General features: G+C 39.7%; 1 protein-coding gene across 4 annotated transcripts in view; it reads right to left on the bottom strand.

Annotated features, from left to right (window-relative positions):
* Window positions 1-16,506, bottom strand: part of unc5cb (unc-5 netrin receptor Cb) — a 155,265-nt gene that overhangs the window by 75,705 nt on the left and 63,054 nt on the right. For all 4 annotated transcript variants that reach the window (XM_034312753.2, XM_034312752.2, XM_034312751.2 and 1 more), the window contains exon 2: window positions 9,542-9,769. In XM_034312753.2, the coding sequence (XP_034168644.2) occupies window positions 9,542-9,769 (228 nt within the window). The remainder of the gene's footprint in view (window positions 1-9,541; window positions 9,770-16,506) is intronic.

Raw genomic sequence — 16,506 nt, forward strand, 5'->3', positions numbered from 1 at the left:
AAAAAACAGAGCTAATACTCCTTTAATCATAAGGAATAAATATCTGTTTATGAATATCTATCAATAGGATGAAAATCAGCTGGGAACGGCCGCCAGGGTTGCCTTTTTATTTTTTTAATACCTAAACCACATTTGTGGGCTGGTTTAAAAATAGTCCACAGCCACCAAGATCTTTTTTTAAAGCAAATAATCAGAATAAATCGAATACATTCCCGCAAACATATTGTAGGCTACTGCAAACAAAGGGAACGTGTAAGTGAAGTGTCTACGAAGCTACAATTCTGTTTTAAGATGTATTAAAAGAGGGATTATGGTGTATAATGTCTGTACCAGGTGATGTAATGTGGCAAATATGGCAACTCAGAAATGCGTGCGCACCTCGGTGAACTTTTAAATTTGAAAAAAGAAACTGAGACGTAAAAGTAAGAAATAAGCTCTTTACTCTTTACAAACCTTTTGGGCTAGTTTCAGGCGTGTTTTTTAAAATTTTGCTAAGACCTGGCAACCCTGCCGCTTGGTGTTTAGCGTCAGAAGTTTGCTTTTTTGAAGGCTAAGGTTGCTAACCAGTAATCAGGAAAGCAAGCGTATAGCTACGTGGATAACTGTACTGTATGTGTGAACACACCTTAAAACACACTTGTGTGGATTCTGACACTCACTGTGATACACTGCTATTTATAAAAATGGACACAAAAACAGGTTATAGTATAATTATAGTATATGATTGACGTTTCTCAGAGTGGCGTCACTGTTCGGAAACGCAGCAAGTCACGTAATCGGCTTAGTGTGTGACGGAAACCTGAAGAAGCGAAAAAAACCAGGGAACCAAAATGAGTTATCGGAAACCCAGAGATATCACATGACTGCGCCTGATCCATCCATCATTAGCATCGTGCGTGGTGTGTTTGCCACAATAACGCGGCGTTCATAAAGCAGAGCCGGATGGAAGCCTGCGATCCGCCAGGATGCCAGGATGATTGAGATGTCCAGGGCCTCTGGAGCTGGATTTGGAGCCGGAATCCTGTTTGCTAACCCTGGTGATTACTGTTCAGCTGGGCCTCCGATCGAATGAAGGCCAGATCAGAGATGCACTCATTTCTCCATTTCTCATCCCTTCATCCCTCTGCAGGCTCATTTATATATGATCATGGCAGATTAGAGCGGTGGAGGTGCGCGATTGGCGGATGAGGGTTTGCTATCGCTAAACAAATCAGGAACGCTAAGTATCACATCATCTCTCTGGGTCTGACTCTTCTCTCTTTCTTCTTTCTTTATTTTGAAATAGAGAACTGCGCAAAGGATGGCATGACTCCTAGCACTGCAGCGTGTATGGGTGTGTACGTGTGTTTGTGTGTGTGTGTGTGTGTGTGTGTGTGTGTGGATCTCGGTGCCCAATGAGCCCTGGAGGTGGCTTCCAGCACTGATTGGCTTGCAGAGCCAGAGACAGCAGCCCGAGAAATAAAGCCAGAATAATCCTCCATGCAAATGGCGCTTCCTCTCCACTCCTCTGTTCTCCACTCCTCCACCTCTCCCACCATCCTCACGGCTCATCCCTCGCTTCTGGCACACTGGAAGATTACCCCTGTGTGTTTGCCGTTGTGTTCGGCATCAGACAGCCAGGGAGCATCGCTTCAAAGAGGGAGGAGGAGGAGGAAGAGGAGGAGGAAGAGGAGGAGGAGAAGAAAAACTTCCAATCGCATGTTGTTCAGACGTTTTTCAGGTTTCATGTCACATGTAGAAATCTGTAAACTTTGCTTCTACATAAAGTCCTAGTTGTTCTATAAATAGAAATGCTCTTACTGGACAGAATGTGCATGCTATTCCTCTTTCAGACTTTTTTTTTTTACGTCTCTGAACCCGAAGATAAAGGTTATAAAAATTACAGTACGACTGAGTGCAAAAGTTTGCATCCCCATCGTTAACAAAGAAGTGGAAGTAATTTCATTCACAACGATAAGGAATTTAGCATGTTAGGTTTCACAGACCCTCCTTCATTATCACATGTAACAAAATTCAAAATTTTCAAAATTCATAAATTTTCATTCATTTCCCTGGTTCGGAGTAATGTCTTGTAAAAAAAAAAAAAAAAATCGAGGTACACTATCATTTTTTCACATACTACAAACCACAAAGAATGCAAACTTTTGCACTCAGCTACATCAACTGATTGAAAAAAAACAATGATATTAATGTTCCATGTACCAAGATTGTTATTAATCCACTTATTAATCCAGGGATATTATTGTACTGGATGAAATCACGCAAATAAATATCTGTTTAAATGTTCTATAGAAAAAATACCTTCATAAATATGATGAAACTCCATATAGGATTATGGGGCGCTAATCATCGTTATCCTGAGCATGCTAATGTTGCAGTTTTACAAAAAGTACAGTTCCAAGACTGCAAATGTCACAAGGTTCTGTGAAAAATGAGAATCTCACTGCTTTTCCTGACTTATAGCCACATCATGCAAAATATCAGTCTGAACATGAACTGTAAAACAAAGTTTCACGTATCTTGAAATATGGCCGATAAACCACTCGTTTAAGTTCGTTTTCACTCTCCTACAGCCGAACTGTTCAGGGTTTTTCATGCAGTTGTGTGATCCTGCTTACAGCCAGAGTGTGTAGGTTTCATTTCTGCATCAAACTCCAGCTCAGCTATTTGAACTAAAATGGCCGCTCATAAGCTTTTCTATTACTTATTCATTTACAACCTGTGGTAAAATTTTTTGTCTGATCATTTGTCAAAAGTTTCGAATGTGCGATGCAGAGGACGGCCGCTTTACTGCACGCTCACAGCTGTAAAAGCTCAGTGGGTGGTGTGTGTAGAAGAAACAGACACTTCACTTGATAAACTACGATGCAGACCCGTGAAATAAAAAGGAAAAATAGCACTGTGCTCCAAATCGTTCTCCCCTCACTATACCCTATGTAGAATGCTATTATAGGTAACGCGATCTGCAACACTAGTCTTGTTCCAATGCATAACCATGTGCTACGTTAGCTAACTTGCTATCCATACAGTTATTATCTTCTATCAAACCTAAGGACAATAAAGCATACAAGCTAACAATAAACTGAACATACGACTATAGAAATGACTTCACAAAATATTTAATATACACTGTACATTTGAAGACATGTCTGAAAGGACGTTACGATATATATTAGTCACTAGGGTACGTCGTGGCACATTATGTAAGGAATAAAAAACACTTCGGAGTGTGTTGTTATAGGAAAATAATCAACAACCTTGTTTGATATGGCTGAGTAACTGTTACTATTCTGACGTTAATTCTTTTCCTAACAGCATGTCACAAATTGTTTTATTCCTTATTTATTAAAGAACAAAATGTCATATTTTTTATCCGTTTATAGTTACATTTATTATTGCAGAACGCCCATGAAGCAAGTTAGTTCCTATTCTCACTTATGCTATAGCAGCCTCCCTCATCAGTCTTTGTTTTTCCTCTCTTGAAGTTAATAAGATGAAAAAAAAAAAAATTTTGGAAAACTTCCGAGTGGCAGAAAACTTACTGACAAGTAAGTGCTGACACTGGAGACTCCTTCCATAAATGTTACAGAAAGCTTCACCATATCAGCGACTATATGTTTTTCTTTGTTAGATAACGACATATTTTTAATATGTTGATTATTAGTTTAGATTATTATTATTTAAATTACATCCGGCACGACTTTATTGAAAATAAATCAACAACTTCTGACCAATCAGAATCAAGAATTAAACCATACGGTGGTACAAGGGATTAGAAGAACACCCTGGATATGCAGCCTATATAGGGAAACAGGTGTAGTTTCAGACACAGCCCTTTTTAATAATTCTGTTAGATTACTACTTTCATTTAAATTATTAGTGCTTTACACTCTCTTATAACACAGCATGATTGATTGAATGCTTGAATCTGATTGGTCAGGAGGTGTGCATTATTTTTCGTATTAAAAGCACATGTACTTCCGGCTGTAACGTAAACGATAGGTTCATATTAATGCGTTCGTTCAAATACGTTATTGTTTCTATAGTAACAGCTCATACACAGGGTCTTGTACAGCAGACACTCTAAAACTAATAATAAACGGATTTAAAAACGTGTTGTTTGACAAAGTAATTCTTATAATTGTTGATGTGGTGAAGTTTTTTGTTAGGAGACATTTATTTAAACATTTACAGAAGGAGTCGAAAAGTCTCGTTTGTAACCGCGCTCAGTCTCGGATACTCTTTCCGTTTTCTCTGTTGTGTCTGTAAAAAGACAAGTTGTGATTTTGTGTTTGTGTGTGTGTGTGCGAGAGAGAGAGAGAGAGAGACACTGATGAGGGAATGACTGTTTATCGCAACTATTTGGTGAGAAGAGGAACTATCTCGTCTCTCGGATGTTCCACAACTTTAAATCTAACTATAAACTGTTAAAATGCGCAGCATGTCACTGGCAAACCGTTGTAGTGTACGCTGAATAATACACTCCTAGGCACTTCAAGGGCCCCACTCCCCCACGCAACCGCACCTCAAAAAACCTCTGTGTACAAAATGAGTGATAAACAACTGAGTACAGGGAAGCAGGGAGTCTATTCTTACTACGTATTACATCATGCTCCTGGTCTGTGTTTAGAATTACAGCATTATGGCATTATACTAAATAAAATGGCAAGATAATCACCAAGGAATAACTGTCATCTAATATGGTACGCTTATAATTTTTTTAGAAAGGGTCCTTGGATACGATTCCCAATTGAATCTTCTTTTACGTAATTTCTCACATTTTGCCTGTGGGGCTGGCTGCTGAAAACGGATACCTTATTAGCATGGTTGTCATTATTAGCTTTAGGATGTTATTGATCTGCGAAAGTCAGATGAGAGAGCAGGGAGGGAGGGGGAGGGAGAGGGAGCTGGGTTTTTTTTTGCGCCTGCCTTTCCAAAATAACTCGCCTCCATTTCACCTCCCAATTGGGGAGGGGGTTGGGGATGGTGTGTCCGTGGTGTGCATTACACCACTGCAACTCGACATAATTAACTTAGGTTCATTTGTAGCGATCAATGGGCCGGCTGGAGATTAGCACGGGCAGTGCCTGAGTGTTGGGGAACGAGAGAGAGAGCATTCGGCATCGGATCGGCCCGCTCGTTTGGGCTAAGTGCACAACACATCCGAGTCAGGCTGGCTCCAATGCTAAAAGCACCGAGTGGAGTATCCAGTGGCTATTTATTGCTCGGACCCAAATGTGTACCGAGTAACGGAATTACTGACTCGCTCCGGCTTCTGTGAGTGCTCCATCAAAAAAAAAAAATTCTCGTAGAACTCTGAACTAACAGTAATACTACAATCTGTATCAAAATTGAATAACATCCATCCGATTATTCCTTCAAACGTGACCTTAATCAGGTGCGATTCTAAACCTTCTCCTTCTCCTTTTTGTTGATTCTGAGGCGGTGGTTAAAGAGAGCGAATCGATGCTGGAACATTTGAGTAGGTGTTTCTCCTTGAAGCCACTTCCAAAAAATCCATTTGCAGGGAGATAATGATCCTGCATACAAGCATAGGCTTTCTTTCTTTATTTTCCAGAAGAGGAGGAGGAAAGAGGAAAGACTGAGGCATGGAGCCTGGTGCCTTGCACAGATAACACTCCAGCTCAGCCCGCTGCTGGCCTAAATGCCTGTTAATCTACTCCCCTACCCAATACAGTGGGAGAGAGAGAGAGAGGGGGATAGGGGTAGAGGATGAGTGTGGGCATTGGATCATGTTTCTGCCGGCTTGGATGGCTATTGACCAGCCTCTATCTGCGGTTCTTTTCTGTCAATCAGGGGAAATTAGAGAGGAGTGGAGTGGGCAGAGGCACCCAGAGCCCAAATAAAAGGAGATAAACGGAGAGCAAGGAAGAGGAAGAGAGAAGAAAGTCGAAAGAGGAGAGAGAACAGAGCCAGTTCGCAAGGAGTGATTCAGAGAAAGAGTGAGAGAAGCAAGGCTGATGCACCCCATCACAACAACCACCTTTAACACGAAGGCAAGGTTGTACCTCGGATAGCATGCAAACCACGCCAGATTCGCGTCTCAGCAGCTCCACATTCGCTATAAGTTGTTTGCTAATTGGAAAGACGTTGCTACAACACTTTTTCTTGATCATATGCTCCGAGCTAAGCTTACACTAATGTTGTGCCTCTTGGTGGTCTTTGTGACCTTGGATAAATCTTCTAGCATGGTGAGAGTGTGAAGACATTACAAATGACTCAGTGTTCCTGTTAAGCTTAATTGGCGCAACCTTTACGGGAAATTATTTACCAAAGGGGCACAAGGCTGCCTACATTAACGTATCCGGCTGCATCACACCACCCTATCGTTGATTATTTTCCTATAACAGAATGTGCCGAAGTGTTTTATTCCTCTTATTTCACAGCAATTTCCCAACAATTACATTTTTTTATTTGTTTAAAATGTGACATCATCTGTTTTACCTACTTACAGTTACATTTAATGTTGTGAAATGTCCGGACAGACATGTGACAAGTGTGCAATGACAAGTGTACCATTTTTTCTCAGGTTTCCAGCTAGTTAGTGTGATTTTGCTCAAAAAAAATATTCACTTTGTTTGCGACCAGACTCTAGATATGGTGTAGAGAGTGATTGAGAGTGTATGCTGAACAGATCCTATCCACAGCTATTAAAAAAAAAAACAGAATAAATACAGGAAATAGATAAGGAACAAGCATTTGAGGCACTTCTAGATGGAGAACAAGCTAATCAGGCTGTAGCAGGAACAGCAGGGCCTGTACATCATTAATTCAAAGAACTACCACAACCACTCAGACAAAAAAACAAAAAAGTAGGGCTGATACCGCCAAAGCTTTGCAACATTTAGTTGACTGTTTGTTTGGTGTGCTTCGTTCGAATCAGCAACAAGTTAAAAGTTGGGTAATGTGTAATCCCCAGACACTTAGTGTTGCCATAAATGTGTGGGAAGCCCAGACTTTTCAGAATATGTTGCATAGTGCATCCAAGGCTTATGGAAAAAAATAGAATATGCCAAGTATACATTTACAGTGCTAAAATACAACGATTGGCTAAACCAGTTGCATTGTCGAGACGTATAATCGTGCGCATCCTGCCAGTACTGGCTGGATGTTTTGTACTATCTGTCGTCCAAAGGAAAAATTAAAAAAGCAATTTGCCATATGCTTTACTCTTTATTCCAACAAAAATGCAACATGTTTATGGTTTTTCATCCTGTGTTATTTTAAGTACTGGTGAAATTCTAACAAGCATTCAAAAGTAAGTGTGTGTGTGTGTGTGTGTGTGTGAGTGTGTTCTACCCTAGCCTGTGTTATCTAAACATGTGTGTACTATTTAAGCCTGGCTCCAGCGCCGCACTGCCACAAAGGCCAGCATCTATTAAAAAAAAGGATAAAATCCCCCCAAGGGCTTCAGAACCATTACAGACAACAGGCATATTTGATTGGCTGCATTCAGCTGCCAAAGAGGGAAATTGAGTTGTCCCTGTAGCCCACAGGTAGCAATCACGCCACTCTCCCAAGCACTTTCTTTTCCTGTCTGTGCGCTGAAGACACTATTGAGCTGCTGGTTATTAACAGCCGACAGACAGTAAGCAGAATAGCAGCACGTGTTTGCATTCAGCTCTGAACTGCACCGCACTGCATTCAACTTGAGTGAACAAAGCCATAAAAACATGCCACTCTCATCGGGGCTAAACATGTGACGACTGGACGGCAGTTCAGTTTTAACGAACTGTTAATTGGCGTAATGACAGTCGTTCACAGTCGTTCTTGAGATACGTGACGAGGACTGAGATCTGTCATTGTTTGAGAGAGAGCGAGAGAACGATGTGAAAAGAGATACAAGCCAGAAAGGACTTGACTCGCTAGTCAATATTCCTGTGAATACACAGACAGGAAAGAGACATCACATGGTGATGAAAAGAGAGAGAGAGAGACAGAGAGAGAGAGAGAGGGAACTAAATTCCCCAGGCAAATAATGGGCTTCATTGTGCCATTTAGATAACACTTTCCACAATAATCGAAAATATGCCGCCACTTGGACTACACAGAAGTGGAGCTTTTACAAGAAAGTGCTGTGTGATGTTTCTTATCAGAGTGAGTCAGCCAATCAAATTAACGAAGATGAGATTCTATTAACACAAATGACAGGTGTCCATATTGTGGTTAAACTGGAGCAAGGATTCAAGGATGGCTGGTAGAAATGCACTAGCAGGACTATACCCTCTGTCTTTCAAAGATATAAAGGTTTATTTTTGTCCATATCAGATTATTTGCTGTTAACTCAAAATGTTTTTTTTTTTTTTTCTTTTGTCGAACCAAGCGCAACAGCGCCACCAATGGTCATCAGAAAAAACGCACAATGGTATGAAGAAGCAAGGCTGGGGCTGATTTCCTTCTAGCCCAAGACTATAGATTCATGAAGCACACTTCGTCCAAGCAAAGTACAAATCACACAAAAGTACAAATGACTACAGACAAAGACTAGAGTCTTTCTTTTTTGTTTAAATAAAAGGATTACAACTTATCTATTTACTGTGTTTAGTACTCAGAGGAAACTACAACTGGAACTGCAAGGCTAACACGTTGCTAACAAGTAAGGGAAGCTTGTAGTTTAGCATTGTGCAAACAGCACACTTCAATCTTCACACATTTGCGTCAAGTGTTTCACATTCTCAAACAGACTTGCCTATGTGGTTGTATAATAAAAAATATATGACAAAGTTAAACGCTAGGAGCAGCTATCCTGAAGTGGAATCCCATGACACAAGGTTGGTGTCACACCGCACAATACTCTCACAGGACATGTGACTGAAAGTTAGACGTGAAAGTGGCACTGTATGTAATAAATACTTATCTAGACACTATTACTGAGCCAAATGGTGTCGTTTGCAGTGAACCTCCCTTATTTGGGAACATCATTATCCTTGTAGCTCTAGCACAAAACTAAAGAAGCAAAATACATCTTTGACAACTAAGTTATAAAATGAATATTTTTCGGATTGCTCTAAAAAGACCCTCACCTCCACCTTTTGGGCTTCTATATTTAAAACATTACTCAAATCAGAAGACTCTCCTTTCTCTTTAGTATGCTCTCTTCTGGGCCGTCTCTCTCTCAGTCCCAAGCGTGTCTGTTACTAGTAGCTTTGTGTCAGACGAAAGAGCTCAGTGTCAGCACTGTCTGAGCCTTAATGATGTCTCGAGAACCAGACAAGAAACATAAACATCATGTTAACAGCACAGTAGCAGTCCTTCGCTAGCTTTATGGGCATTTTAGTTTAAAGAAGGCTGCAGAGAAATTCCACTCTCATTATGGATGGTTTGCATTGGTAAAAAAACCTTAATTGTTCATTTGACCTATTTTCCGACAGTGTGTAACACTCTGGGGAGTGTGCTGTGTGACGTGTGTGTACTTTCGTCTGATTTCTTCCCAAGGTAAAACCGTCTTTATTTGACCGTGTGGATGTTTTCTTTTCATCATCCCTACTCTTTTCACAAATGGACTGAAGAAGGTACTGACCGGAGGTCTCGTCCACGCGCTCCTCCACCGTGTGCTCCTTCTGGGGCACCCACTCACTGTTGCACTTGAAGTAGATCTGCGTGGCAGGCGTGGCTTTGCAGTATAGATTGACTGGTTTGTTTTTGACAATGTAGGCCTCCTCGGGCTCCATCAGGAAGTGGGGGAGTGGCTCAGGCGGGTCTGAAGGGAAGGTCTCGGGAAGCTCGCCCAATCCCAAGTAGTCATCATCTGTTGGAAGGAGAAAGAAAGAAAGAGAGAGAGAGAGAGTGAGAAAGAGGGGGGGAGATAAAGATCAGCTTTATAAACTTGATACATACATTACAGTGCAACATCACAGCTCATTTATCATTGAGGCAAATGTTTATACAAGCAGGTTTGGCAAGGAGACGTTTTGGGACAGGTTCCACATTGGCTCCTGCTCTCTCCACCCTGAACCGCAGCTACCGTTAGCACTTTGAAACCAGTAGCTGCGACACTGTTGGCTGTTAAGAAATGAAATGTGCACCTTTTTATATTCCCCCCAAACCAGACTGCTTGTGGTTGGAGCCCTGTTTTCTTTCACAGCCAGTCTAGGGGCTTCTGGTGTACTTAATTCCTCAGATATTTGGGCTGCAGATGGTTAAGCCCCCTGTAATTATGGCTCTCTTTCATCAGCATGCCTCTCTCTGTCAGGCTGCTGTCTGGCCCCATCAAACGCGCACCTATATTTATCAGCCCATTTACAAAATGAATCTCTGGCACTGGATGTCCAAAGAACCTCTCAAAATTCCCTCTTGAACATGGAACACTAGCCAAAGGCTTAGCACCACTTGAATATGACACATGCATGTGCACACACACATAAGCACACACACACACACACACACACACACACATCTGCACAAAGATGGCCCTCTTGGTTTGTCATCCCAGCTCAATATCCGGCCTTTGACTCTGCAGACAGGGGAGGAAACCCATTTGCAGAGCCCATTTGTCACCTCTGCTCCGTTTTCTATTCCTAACACCCAACTGCTAGACATCAATTATTTACCCCCAATAGGAATGACTCTAGAGAGGAGGCGCATCACTTCCTGTGGCAAAAAGGTTAAATCACCACATTGGCGATTCTTCCCCCCGGCTTGGTTTTCGGCCCGCTCTTCAATCCCCGAGTTCTCTATGTCTTAACAAATCTCGTTGGGGCAGGAAGACAATATCGCGTCAATATGGCCTCTGATGTCACAGCCTGTGTGTCAGAATCTATTCAGCATGAGACGGTGTGTGCCGCTGTAGAGGCAAAGAGTGAGGAAGAAGAGTGCTCAGTGCATAAGATGGAAGGGAAACGGTGGACGGAGTGCAGGAAAGCCGAGGCTGCTCCGGGCACGGAGTCTGCTTTTTATCACAGCCTGCTCTGGGATCACACCTGCGCTGTCATCAGCCTCTAGTCATCTGCTAATTGAAGAGGAGCGGTAAACTCTAGCTGACCCCTGGGCTGCGGCTTTATAGCCTTAGGGTGTGTGTATACCAGTGAAGAGAATAAGAACAAGAAAGAGACAAATATATATATATATATATATATATATATATATATATATATATATATATATATATATATATATATACATATACATATATATATATATATATATATATATATACATACACTTTGCAGCAATGTATTTATCTATTAAAGGAATAATTCTTAAAGGAATTTTTGGAATTTTAAGGTATATAATGGAAATCTAAGGGCTGAATAAAAATCCTGGAGAATGCTTTCATTAATTCTTCAGTCAAAAGTATTTAAAAATTAAGCTCTGTATCTGTTTAGTTCATCTTTCAGAGATATTTCTTTATACAGAAGACTGTGGTATTATGGGATACCAGTGTAGTTGTGTGTGCAAGTAACTGGAACTACTTTTTACAGTATTGTTTCAGTTTTGGAAAGTTGGCTAAGCTGCTTAATAAGCACCTATATAAATCATTTTCTAATGTTTTATAATAATAACCTCATATTTATATTAGGCTGTCAACAATTTTAAAAGCTTATTGACAGAATTCTACAACTGCCCCTAGACTTCTATTCTTTGTGAGTTTCCCATAAGCAGATGTTCTGTTTTATTTATAGGTACAAGGAAACATGTGGAAGTTCTTGTTCATGGTAATCACTCGTGTTACTGATATGGTAAATAGAGATAAGGTTTCCTTTAATGGCTATAAATATATGAGTGAGTTACAGGTATTTGGTCTGTGGTACATAAACATGTGCTACATATACTGTACAGTAAACAGAGATTGCTCTTAAAATGCTGAAATGCTCCTTTAAACAAGCTCTATTTTAATCATACGGTATTATTTCATAAAAGTGCGCGTTTTAAATTTGAAATAGAATAGTGCTAAAATGATTTTCCCCCCCTCTAGATCAAATGTTATGCACTCAACTTCACTAATGAAGATTTAATAAATATGACATTGGTCATGTTCAGGCTGAGAGATGTAGAGAGAAATATGGTTTTTGGTAAATATGAAACAGAATTTGTGATTTTATTTCCTGTCACATTCTCTTCATTTCTTTTTTACGCTCACATCTGTGCACACACCTGCCATGCTTCTGGATGTGTGTTTTTTTCTGATATATTCAGTTTACACTGCTAATAAATTAGACGAATGTGAGAAATACTAAGTGTGCTATTTTAAAATAAATATTACAACCGTGCCTGTACAATACCAGAACAGATGACATGGGTCAGTGAATATATTATAGATAAGGTTGAACATCCTGCTGAGCTGGGTGTTTACTGAAACGCACAAAATAGAGTTTGGGAAAATCGGCTTTCCGCATGCCTGAGAATGGAAAAGGGTGTCAGGATCTGGGAAACGCAAGTGCACGTTTTATCAAATTCATGCTCCAGTGCAGCTATTAGCCCTGGACCAGAACCATGACCCAGTAAAACAGCTGGCCTCATCAGCCGATCTTTATTAAACTCAGACTGATAAACATACAGGCAGACAAAACTCACAGAAATATGCAAGGATTTAAAGACATTAACACAACACAACACAGACACATAACCTCTTCACCTCAGTATTGATCTCAAACACTGTCCTTGTCAATTCCTGTGTAAATCCACAGATTTACATATTAGACACCTCAACAGTGCTTGACGTCGTTCAGTAACATTTTCCCAGAAATATTCAGATCTAGTAACAGAACTCATTTTCCTGTCAGAACCAAATTAAATGCTAGGACAAAACATTTCCTCAGTAAGTATCATATGTAAGTAAAAAAGCATTAGCTAATGTTAGCTTGTGTATACTATCTAATGGTACTTGAATATACAGTAGCTAATTTAGCTAGCCGATTTTCCTTGCAAACATTAGCTTGTGTAGCGCTACTTGATTACTTATTAGCCGAGTTAGCTAGCCGGGTTTCTTTGCAAACCTTAGCTAGTTAGGTTGGTTTGTTAGTTTATATTTATATGATGATGTAGCTCATTCAAGCAAGTAAGCTAACTGAATGAATGGAGTATCTAGATCAAATGTATATGTTTGCTATATGTAAGAGCCATATGTTATTTGTTTCATATGTTATTTGTGTGTGTTCATATGTTATTTGTGTGTGTTAAGCAATTGTAAAATAATTATAAAAGTAAATAATTTAATATGTGTATTATATTTCATATTGACAATGATGCCATTTCCGGCGAAACATTTTTCCAGTTAATTTTGTTATTAAACTTTACCTAAAGAAAGTTACTGGACTACAGAATGTTAATCGAGTTCAAATCACGCTCACACATGAAGAAGAAGTAAGAAAGATGAGAATTTAAACGGATTGCTATCACACTATAGATTTAGAAGAATTCGAATAATTCTAACCTGTATCTTAGTGAAACAGATTTTTAAAATACATGCCATCTATTCAAATTTCTTAAATGTGCTAGCGCTTTCATATGTGCTGTGTCCTTATTGATTTCCTTTCCTCAGCATTACTCAGATAAAGAATTTTACAGCCACATCCCAGACCTTGACCTAGAAACTGCCTTCAAAAACTCAGCACACTCATTTCTCTCTCTATCCCTCGCTCTAGCGGTTCTTTCCTATCATTTAACTATATCAGAGATCAGACAGCAGCATGAAAGGATTCTGTGTGCACTCGTAATCACCAGCTACCACTGAGACCAAAATATTATTTGCTCCAATATAAACATGCTCCATGAAAAAAAACGGGGAGAATCATAACATTTATCGACCTGCCAACCTTCATTCGTTTTAACATCGGAGTACGCCGGTCCGAGTTATCACTCAAAAATCTTAAAATGAGCCAACTGGATACATCTACTTCTGGAATGATTGACAGCTGCACAGGTGTTCTGAACTCTCCATTATTAAAGGATGCCCCTGGAAGCCACGCCCCCTTGTTCTCCATCTCACATTAGTGATCTTTCAACCGGTGCTTTCATCTCGACTCGATTTTCTCACTTGAAATACGCACTGACACGGCACTGTTGCTTTCTGTCAGCGTAAATGGAGAATGTTTTGAGTTCATTAATGTGAAATAAAATCGATCAACGTGTGTTAGACTGAGCTAACGTTAGACAAGTGTATATTTAACATCACTTATTGTTCAGCCAAAAATGGTAAAAACAGCACTTTCTCGTTTCGGATGAAAATTCTGACTGAAAAAAATCTTACAACAAAGTGTAAAATAAAACACTACAAATCATTTTTATTTATTTTTGTTAATTTTGCGAGCCAATTTATTTTTCAAACATTACCTGATGTTAGCTTGTGTATTGGCTAGCATGTCTAGCATTCATTAACTAGTTAAATTTTTTCCAACATTAACTGACTGTAACTTGTGTGTGTTTTCTAGTTAGCTACGTAATTTTCTTTACTAAATTTACCGGAGGTTAACTTGTGCTAGGTTGCCACTCTTTGAAGGGGCGCTCTGGGATGTAATTCGAGAGTAGGACGTGTTATCATGAAAGCCATCTTGGAACAGTTGTCTTGTGTCTATTGTCTAGTGTTACATGACCCTCCATTACCAAAGTTAGCTAGCTAATTTACTTTTAAAACATTACCTGACATTAGCTTGTTTATGTATTATTTCAAGTTACTTGAATATTCATTAGCTATGTGAGCTAGTCCATTTTTGTTTTGAGAAAAGGCTGACCCAAAAAAAAAAAAAAAAAGATTAAATAGACTTACAAAGTACAAACTCTAACACTTTGTAAGTCTATTTAATCTTTTCCGGGTCAGATTTCCAGCCAACTCATTTTAGTTTTAATGATTAATTAGAAAGTGATTAAAAGCACTGTTTGTTTCTTTGCTCTCCTGCCGGATATGTGGAACCATTTCACAGTTGTAAAAGGACTAGATTGAAAAATGTACTGTCTTTTTTTTTTTTTTTTTTTGCTGTGTATTTAGTTTAAATAACAGCCTTTCCTCCTCTCCATTCAGCAGGACTATGGATTATTCTTCTTTGGGGTTGGCAGGTCTGCATTTTTCTTTCAACCAGTTCTTTCCAGAGAAGGGGAGAGATACAGAGATAGACAGAGATAAAGAGAGATGCATGTTTCCACTGTGGTCACTACAACAGAGCTCACATTACTGTCGCTGTACTGTCACTGTACTGTCAGGGAGTCCTGTCAAATCCCATGAGGCTAGCTATAAAGAAGGGTGCTAACAGATACGAAGTGTACAACCTCCACGGAGTAAAGATGCATGGCAGAAAGAAGCATGCAGACCCTGTGCACCCCATCTGTACGCCATCATGTGTGTGAGTGTTTCTCCATGCTAGGTTGCCACTCTTTGATGGGGCGCTCTGGGATGTAATTTGAGAGTGGGGCCTGTTATCACGAAAGCCATCTTGGAACAGTCAGACTGGAACTCAACCACACCTCACCCTCTTAACACTGGGCCTGCAAGCTTTCTTTCTTTCCAAACAAATAAAAAAAGCAGAACAGAATCCAGGTTCTGGGGGGAAAATATGGCCACAGAGCCATGACACAGTGCTAGGTTTTGCCTTCTAGCATTGCATTTGTTGATTTAAAGCAGTCTTGCTCATGCCCCTTGAAAAACAGGACAATGCGCTTAAAGCAATTAACATTTTCAGGTAACTTGAGTTGTTTTTCAAGTTGCTCTTGCTGAACCAACCTACTCTACGAGCTTATTTTCCCCCTGCAATATCCAATTCTGCAATTTTCCTTTAATCAGTAAACATAGCAGCTTGCTAACGTGTCATAGCAGCTTGCTAGCGCATTAAAATCTAATTTCATAAGTTTTATGAGAAATTATCATTGTATATGCAACTATTCTCCATAGTTTATATCATCATGTCTGAGAAGTGGTGCTTTCTGCGGCTAAATATAGTCATTAATAATGATCCGGCCTCATATGTGGGTGCTTGCTGTTTACACACTTCTGCATAAGCAGATTATATTAATACATTCATCTCATAAAAAAAAAGTCAATTGCAGAGCTGCTTTGACACTTTCAGCAGTTTTTTTTTTTTTTTGCCACCTTTGGCACAGATGAAAAAAATTCCCAGCAATATACGCCACAAAGTCTTTACTTTCCATCTTCATATATGTTGTCAGGGGAAAATATTTTTATTTCCCAAGATACTCAAAAGGCACAACACACAACACGGCTCCTTATTCCTGATCATCTTCTAAAATTATGTTCAAGCCAAAGATACAAAAGATCCACCATAGTTACAGAGTGGGTGTACCACAGGTCTGTGATTTAGGAACCTCCCCTCATTCAGGTGAATGAGAATATATGAACTTTAATTGCAGACCTGGTCAGCTAGAAGAACATTACATACTAAGGTTTCTCTCAAAGAAAGGGCCTGTGAATGATTTATACATAAAAGGCTGTTTGCCTGTGTGCCAGCCATTTTGTGATGTTTCAGTTGTTCACTATATTAAGAATTAAGTGGTGTATAAAGATATATAATGTGGAATCAATATGTAAATGGTAGATTA

Source organism: Pangasianodon hypophthalmus, chromosome 17, assembly GCF_027358585.1.
Source record: "Pangasianodon hypophthalmus isolate fPanHyp1 chromosome 17, fPanHyp1.pri, whole genome shotgun sequence".
Classification (NCBI taxonomy): Eukaryota; Metazoa; Chordata; class Actinopteri; order Siluriformes; family Pangasiidae; genus Pangasianodon; species Pangasianodon hypophthalmus.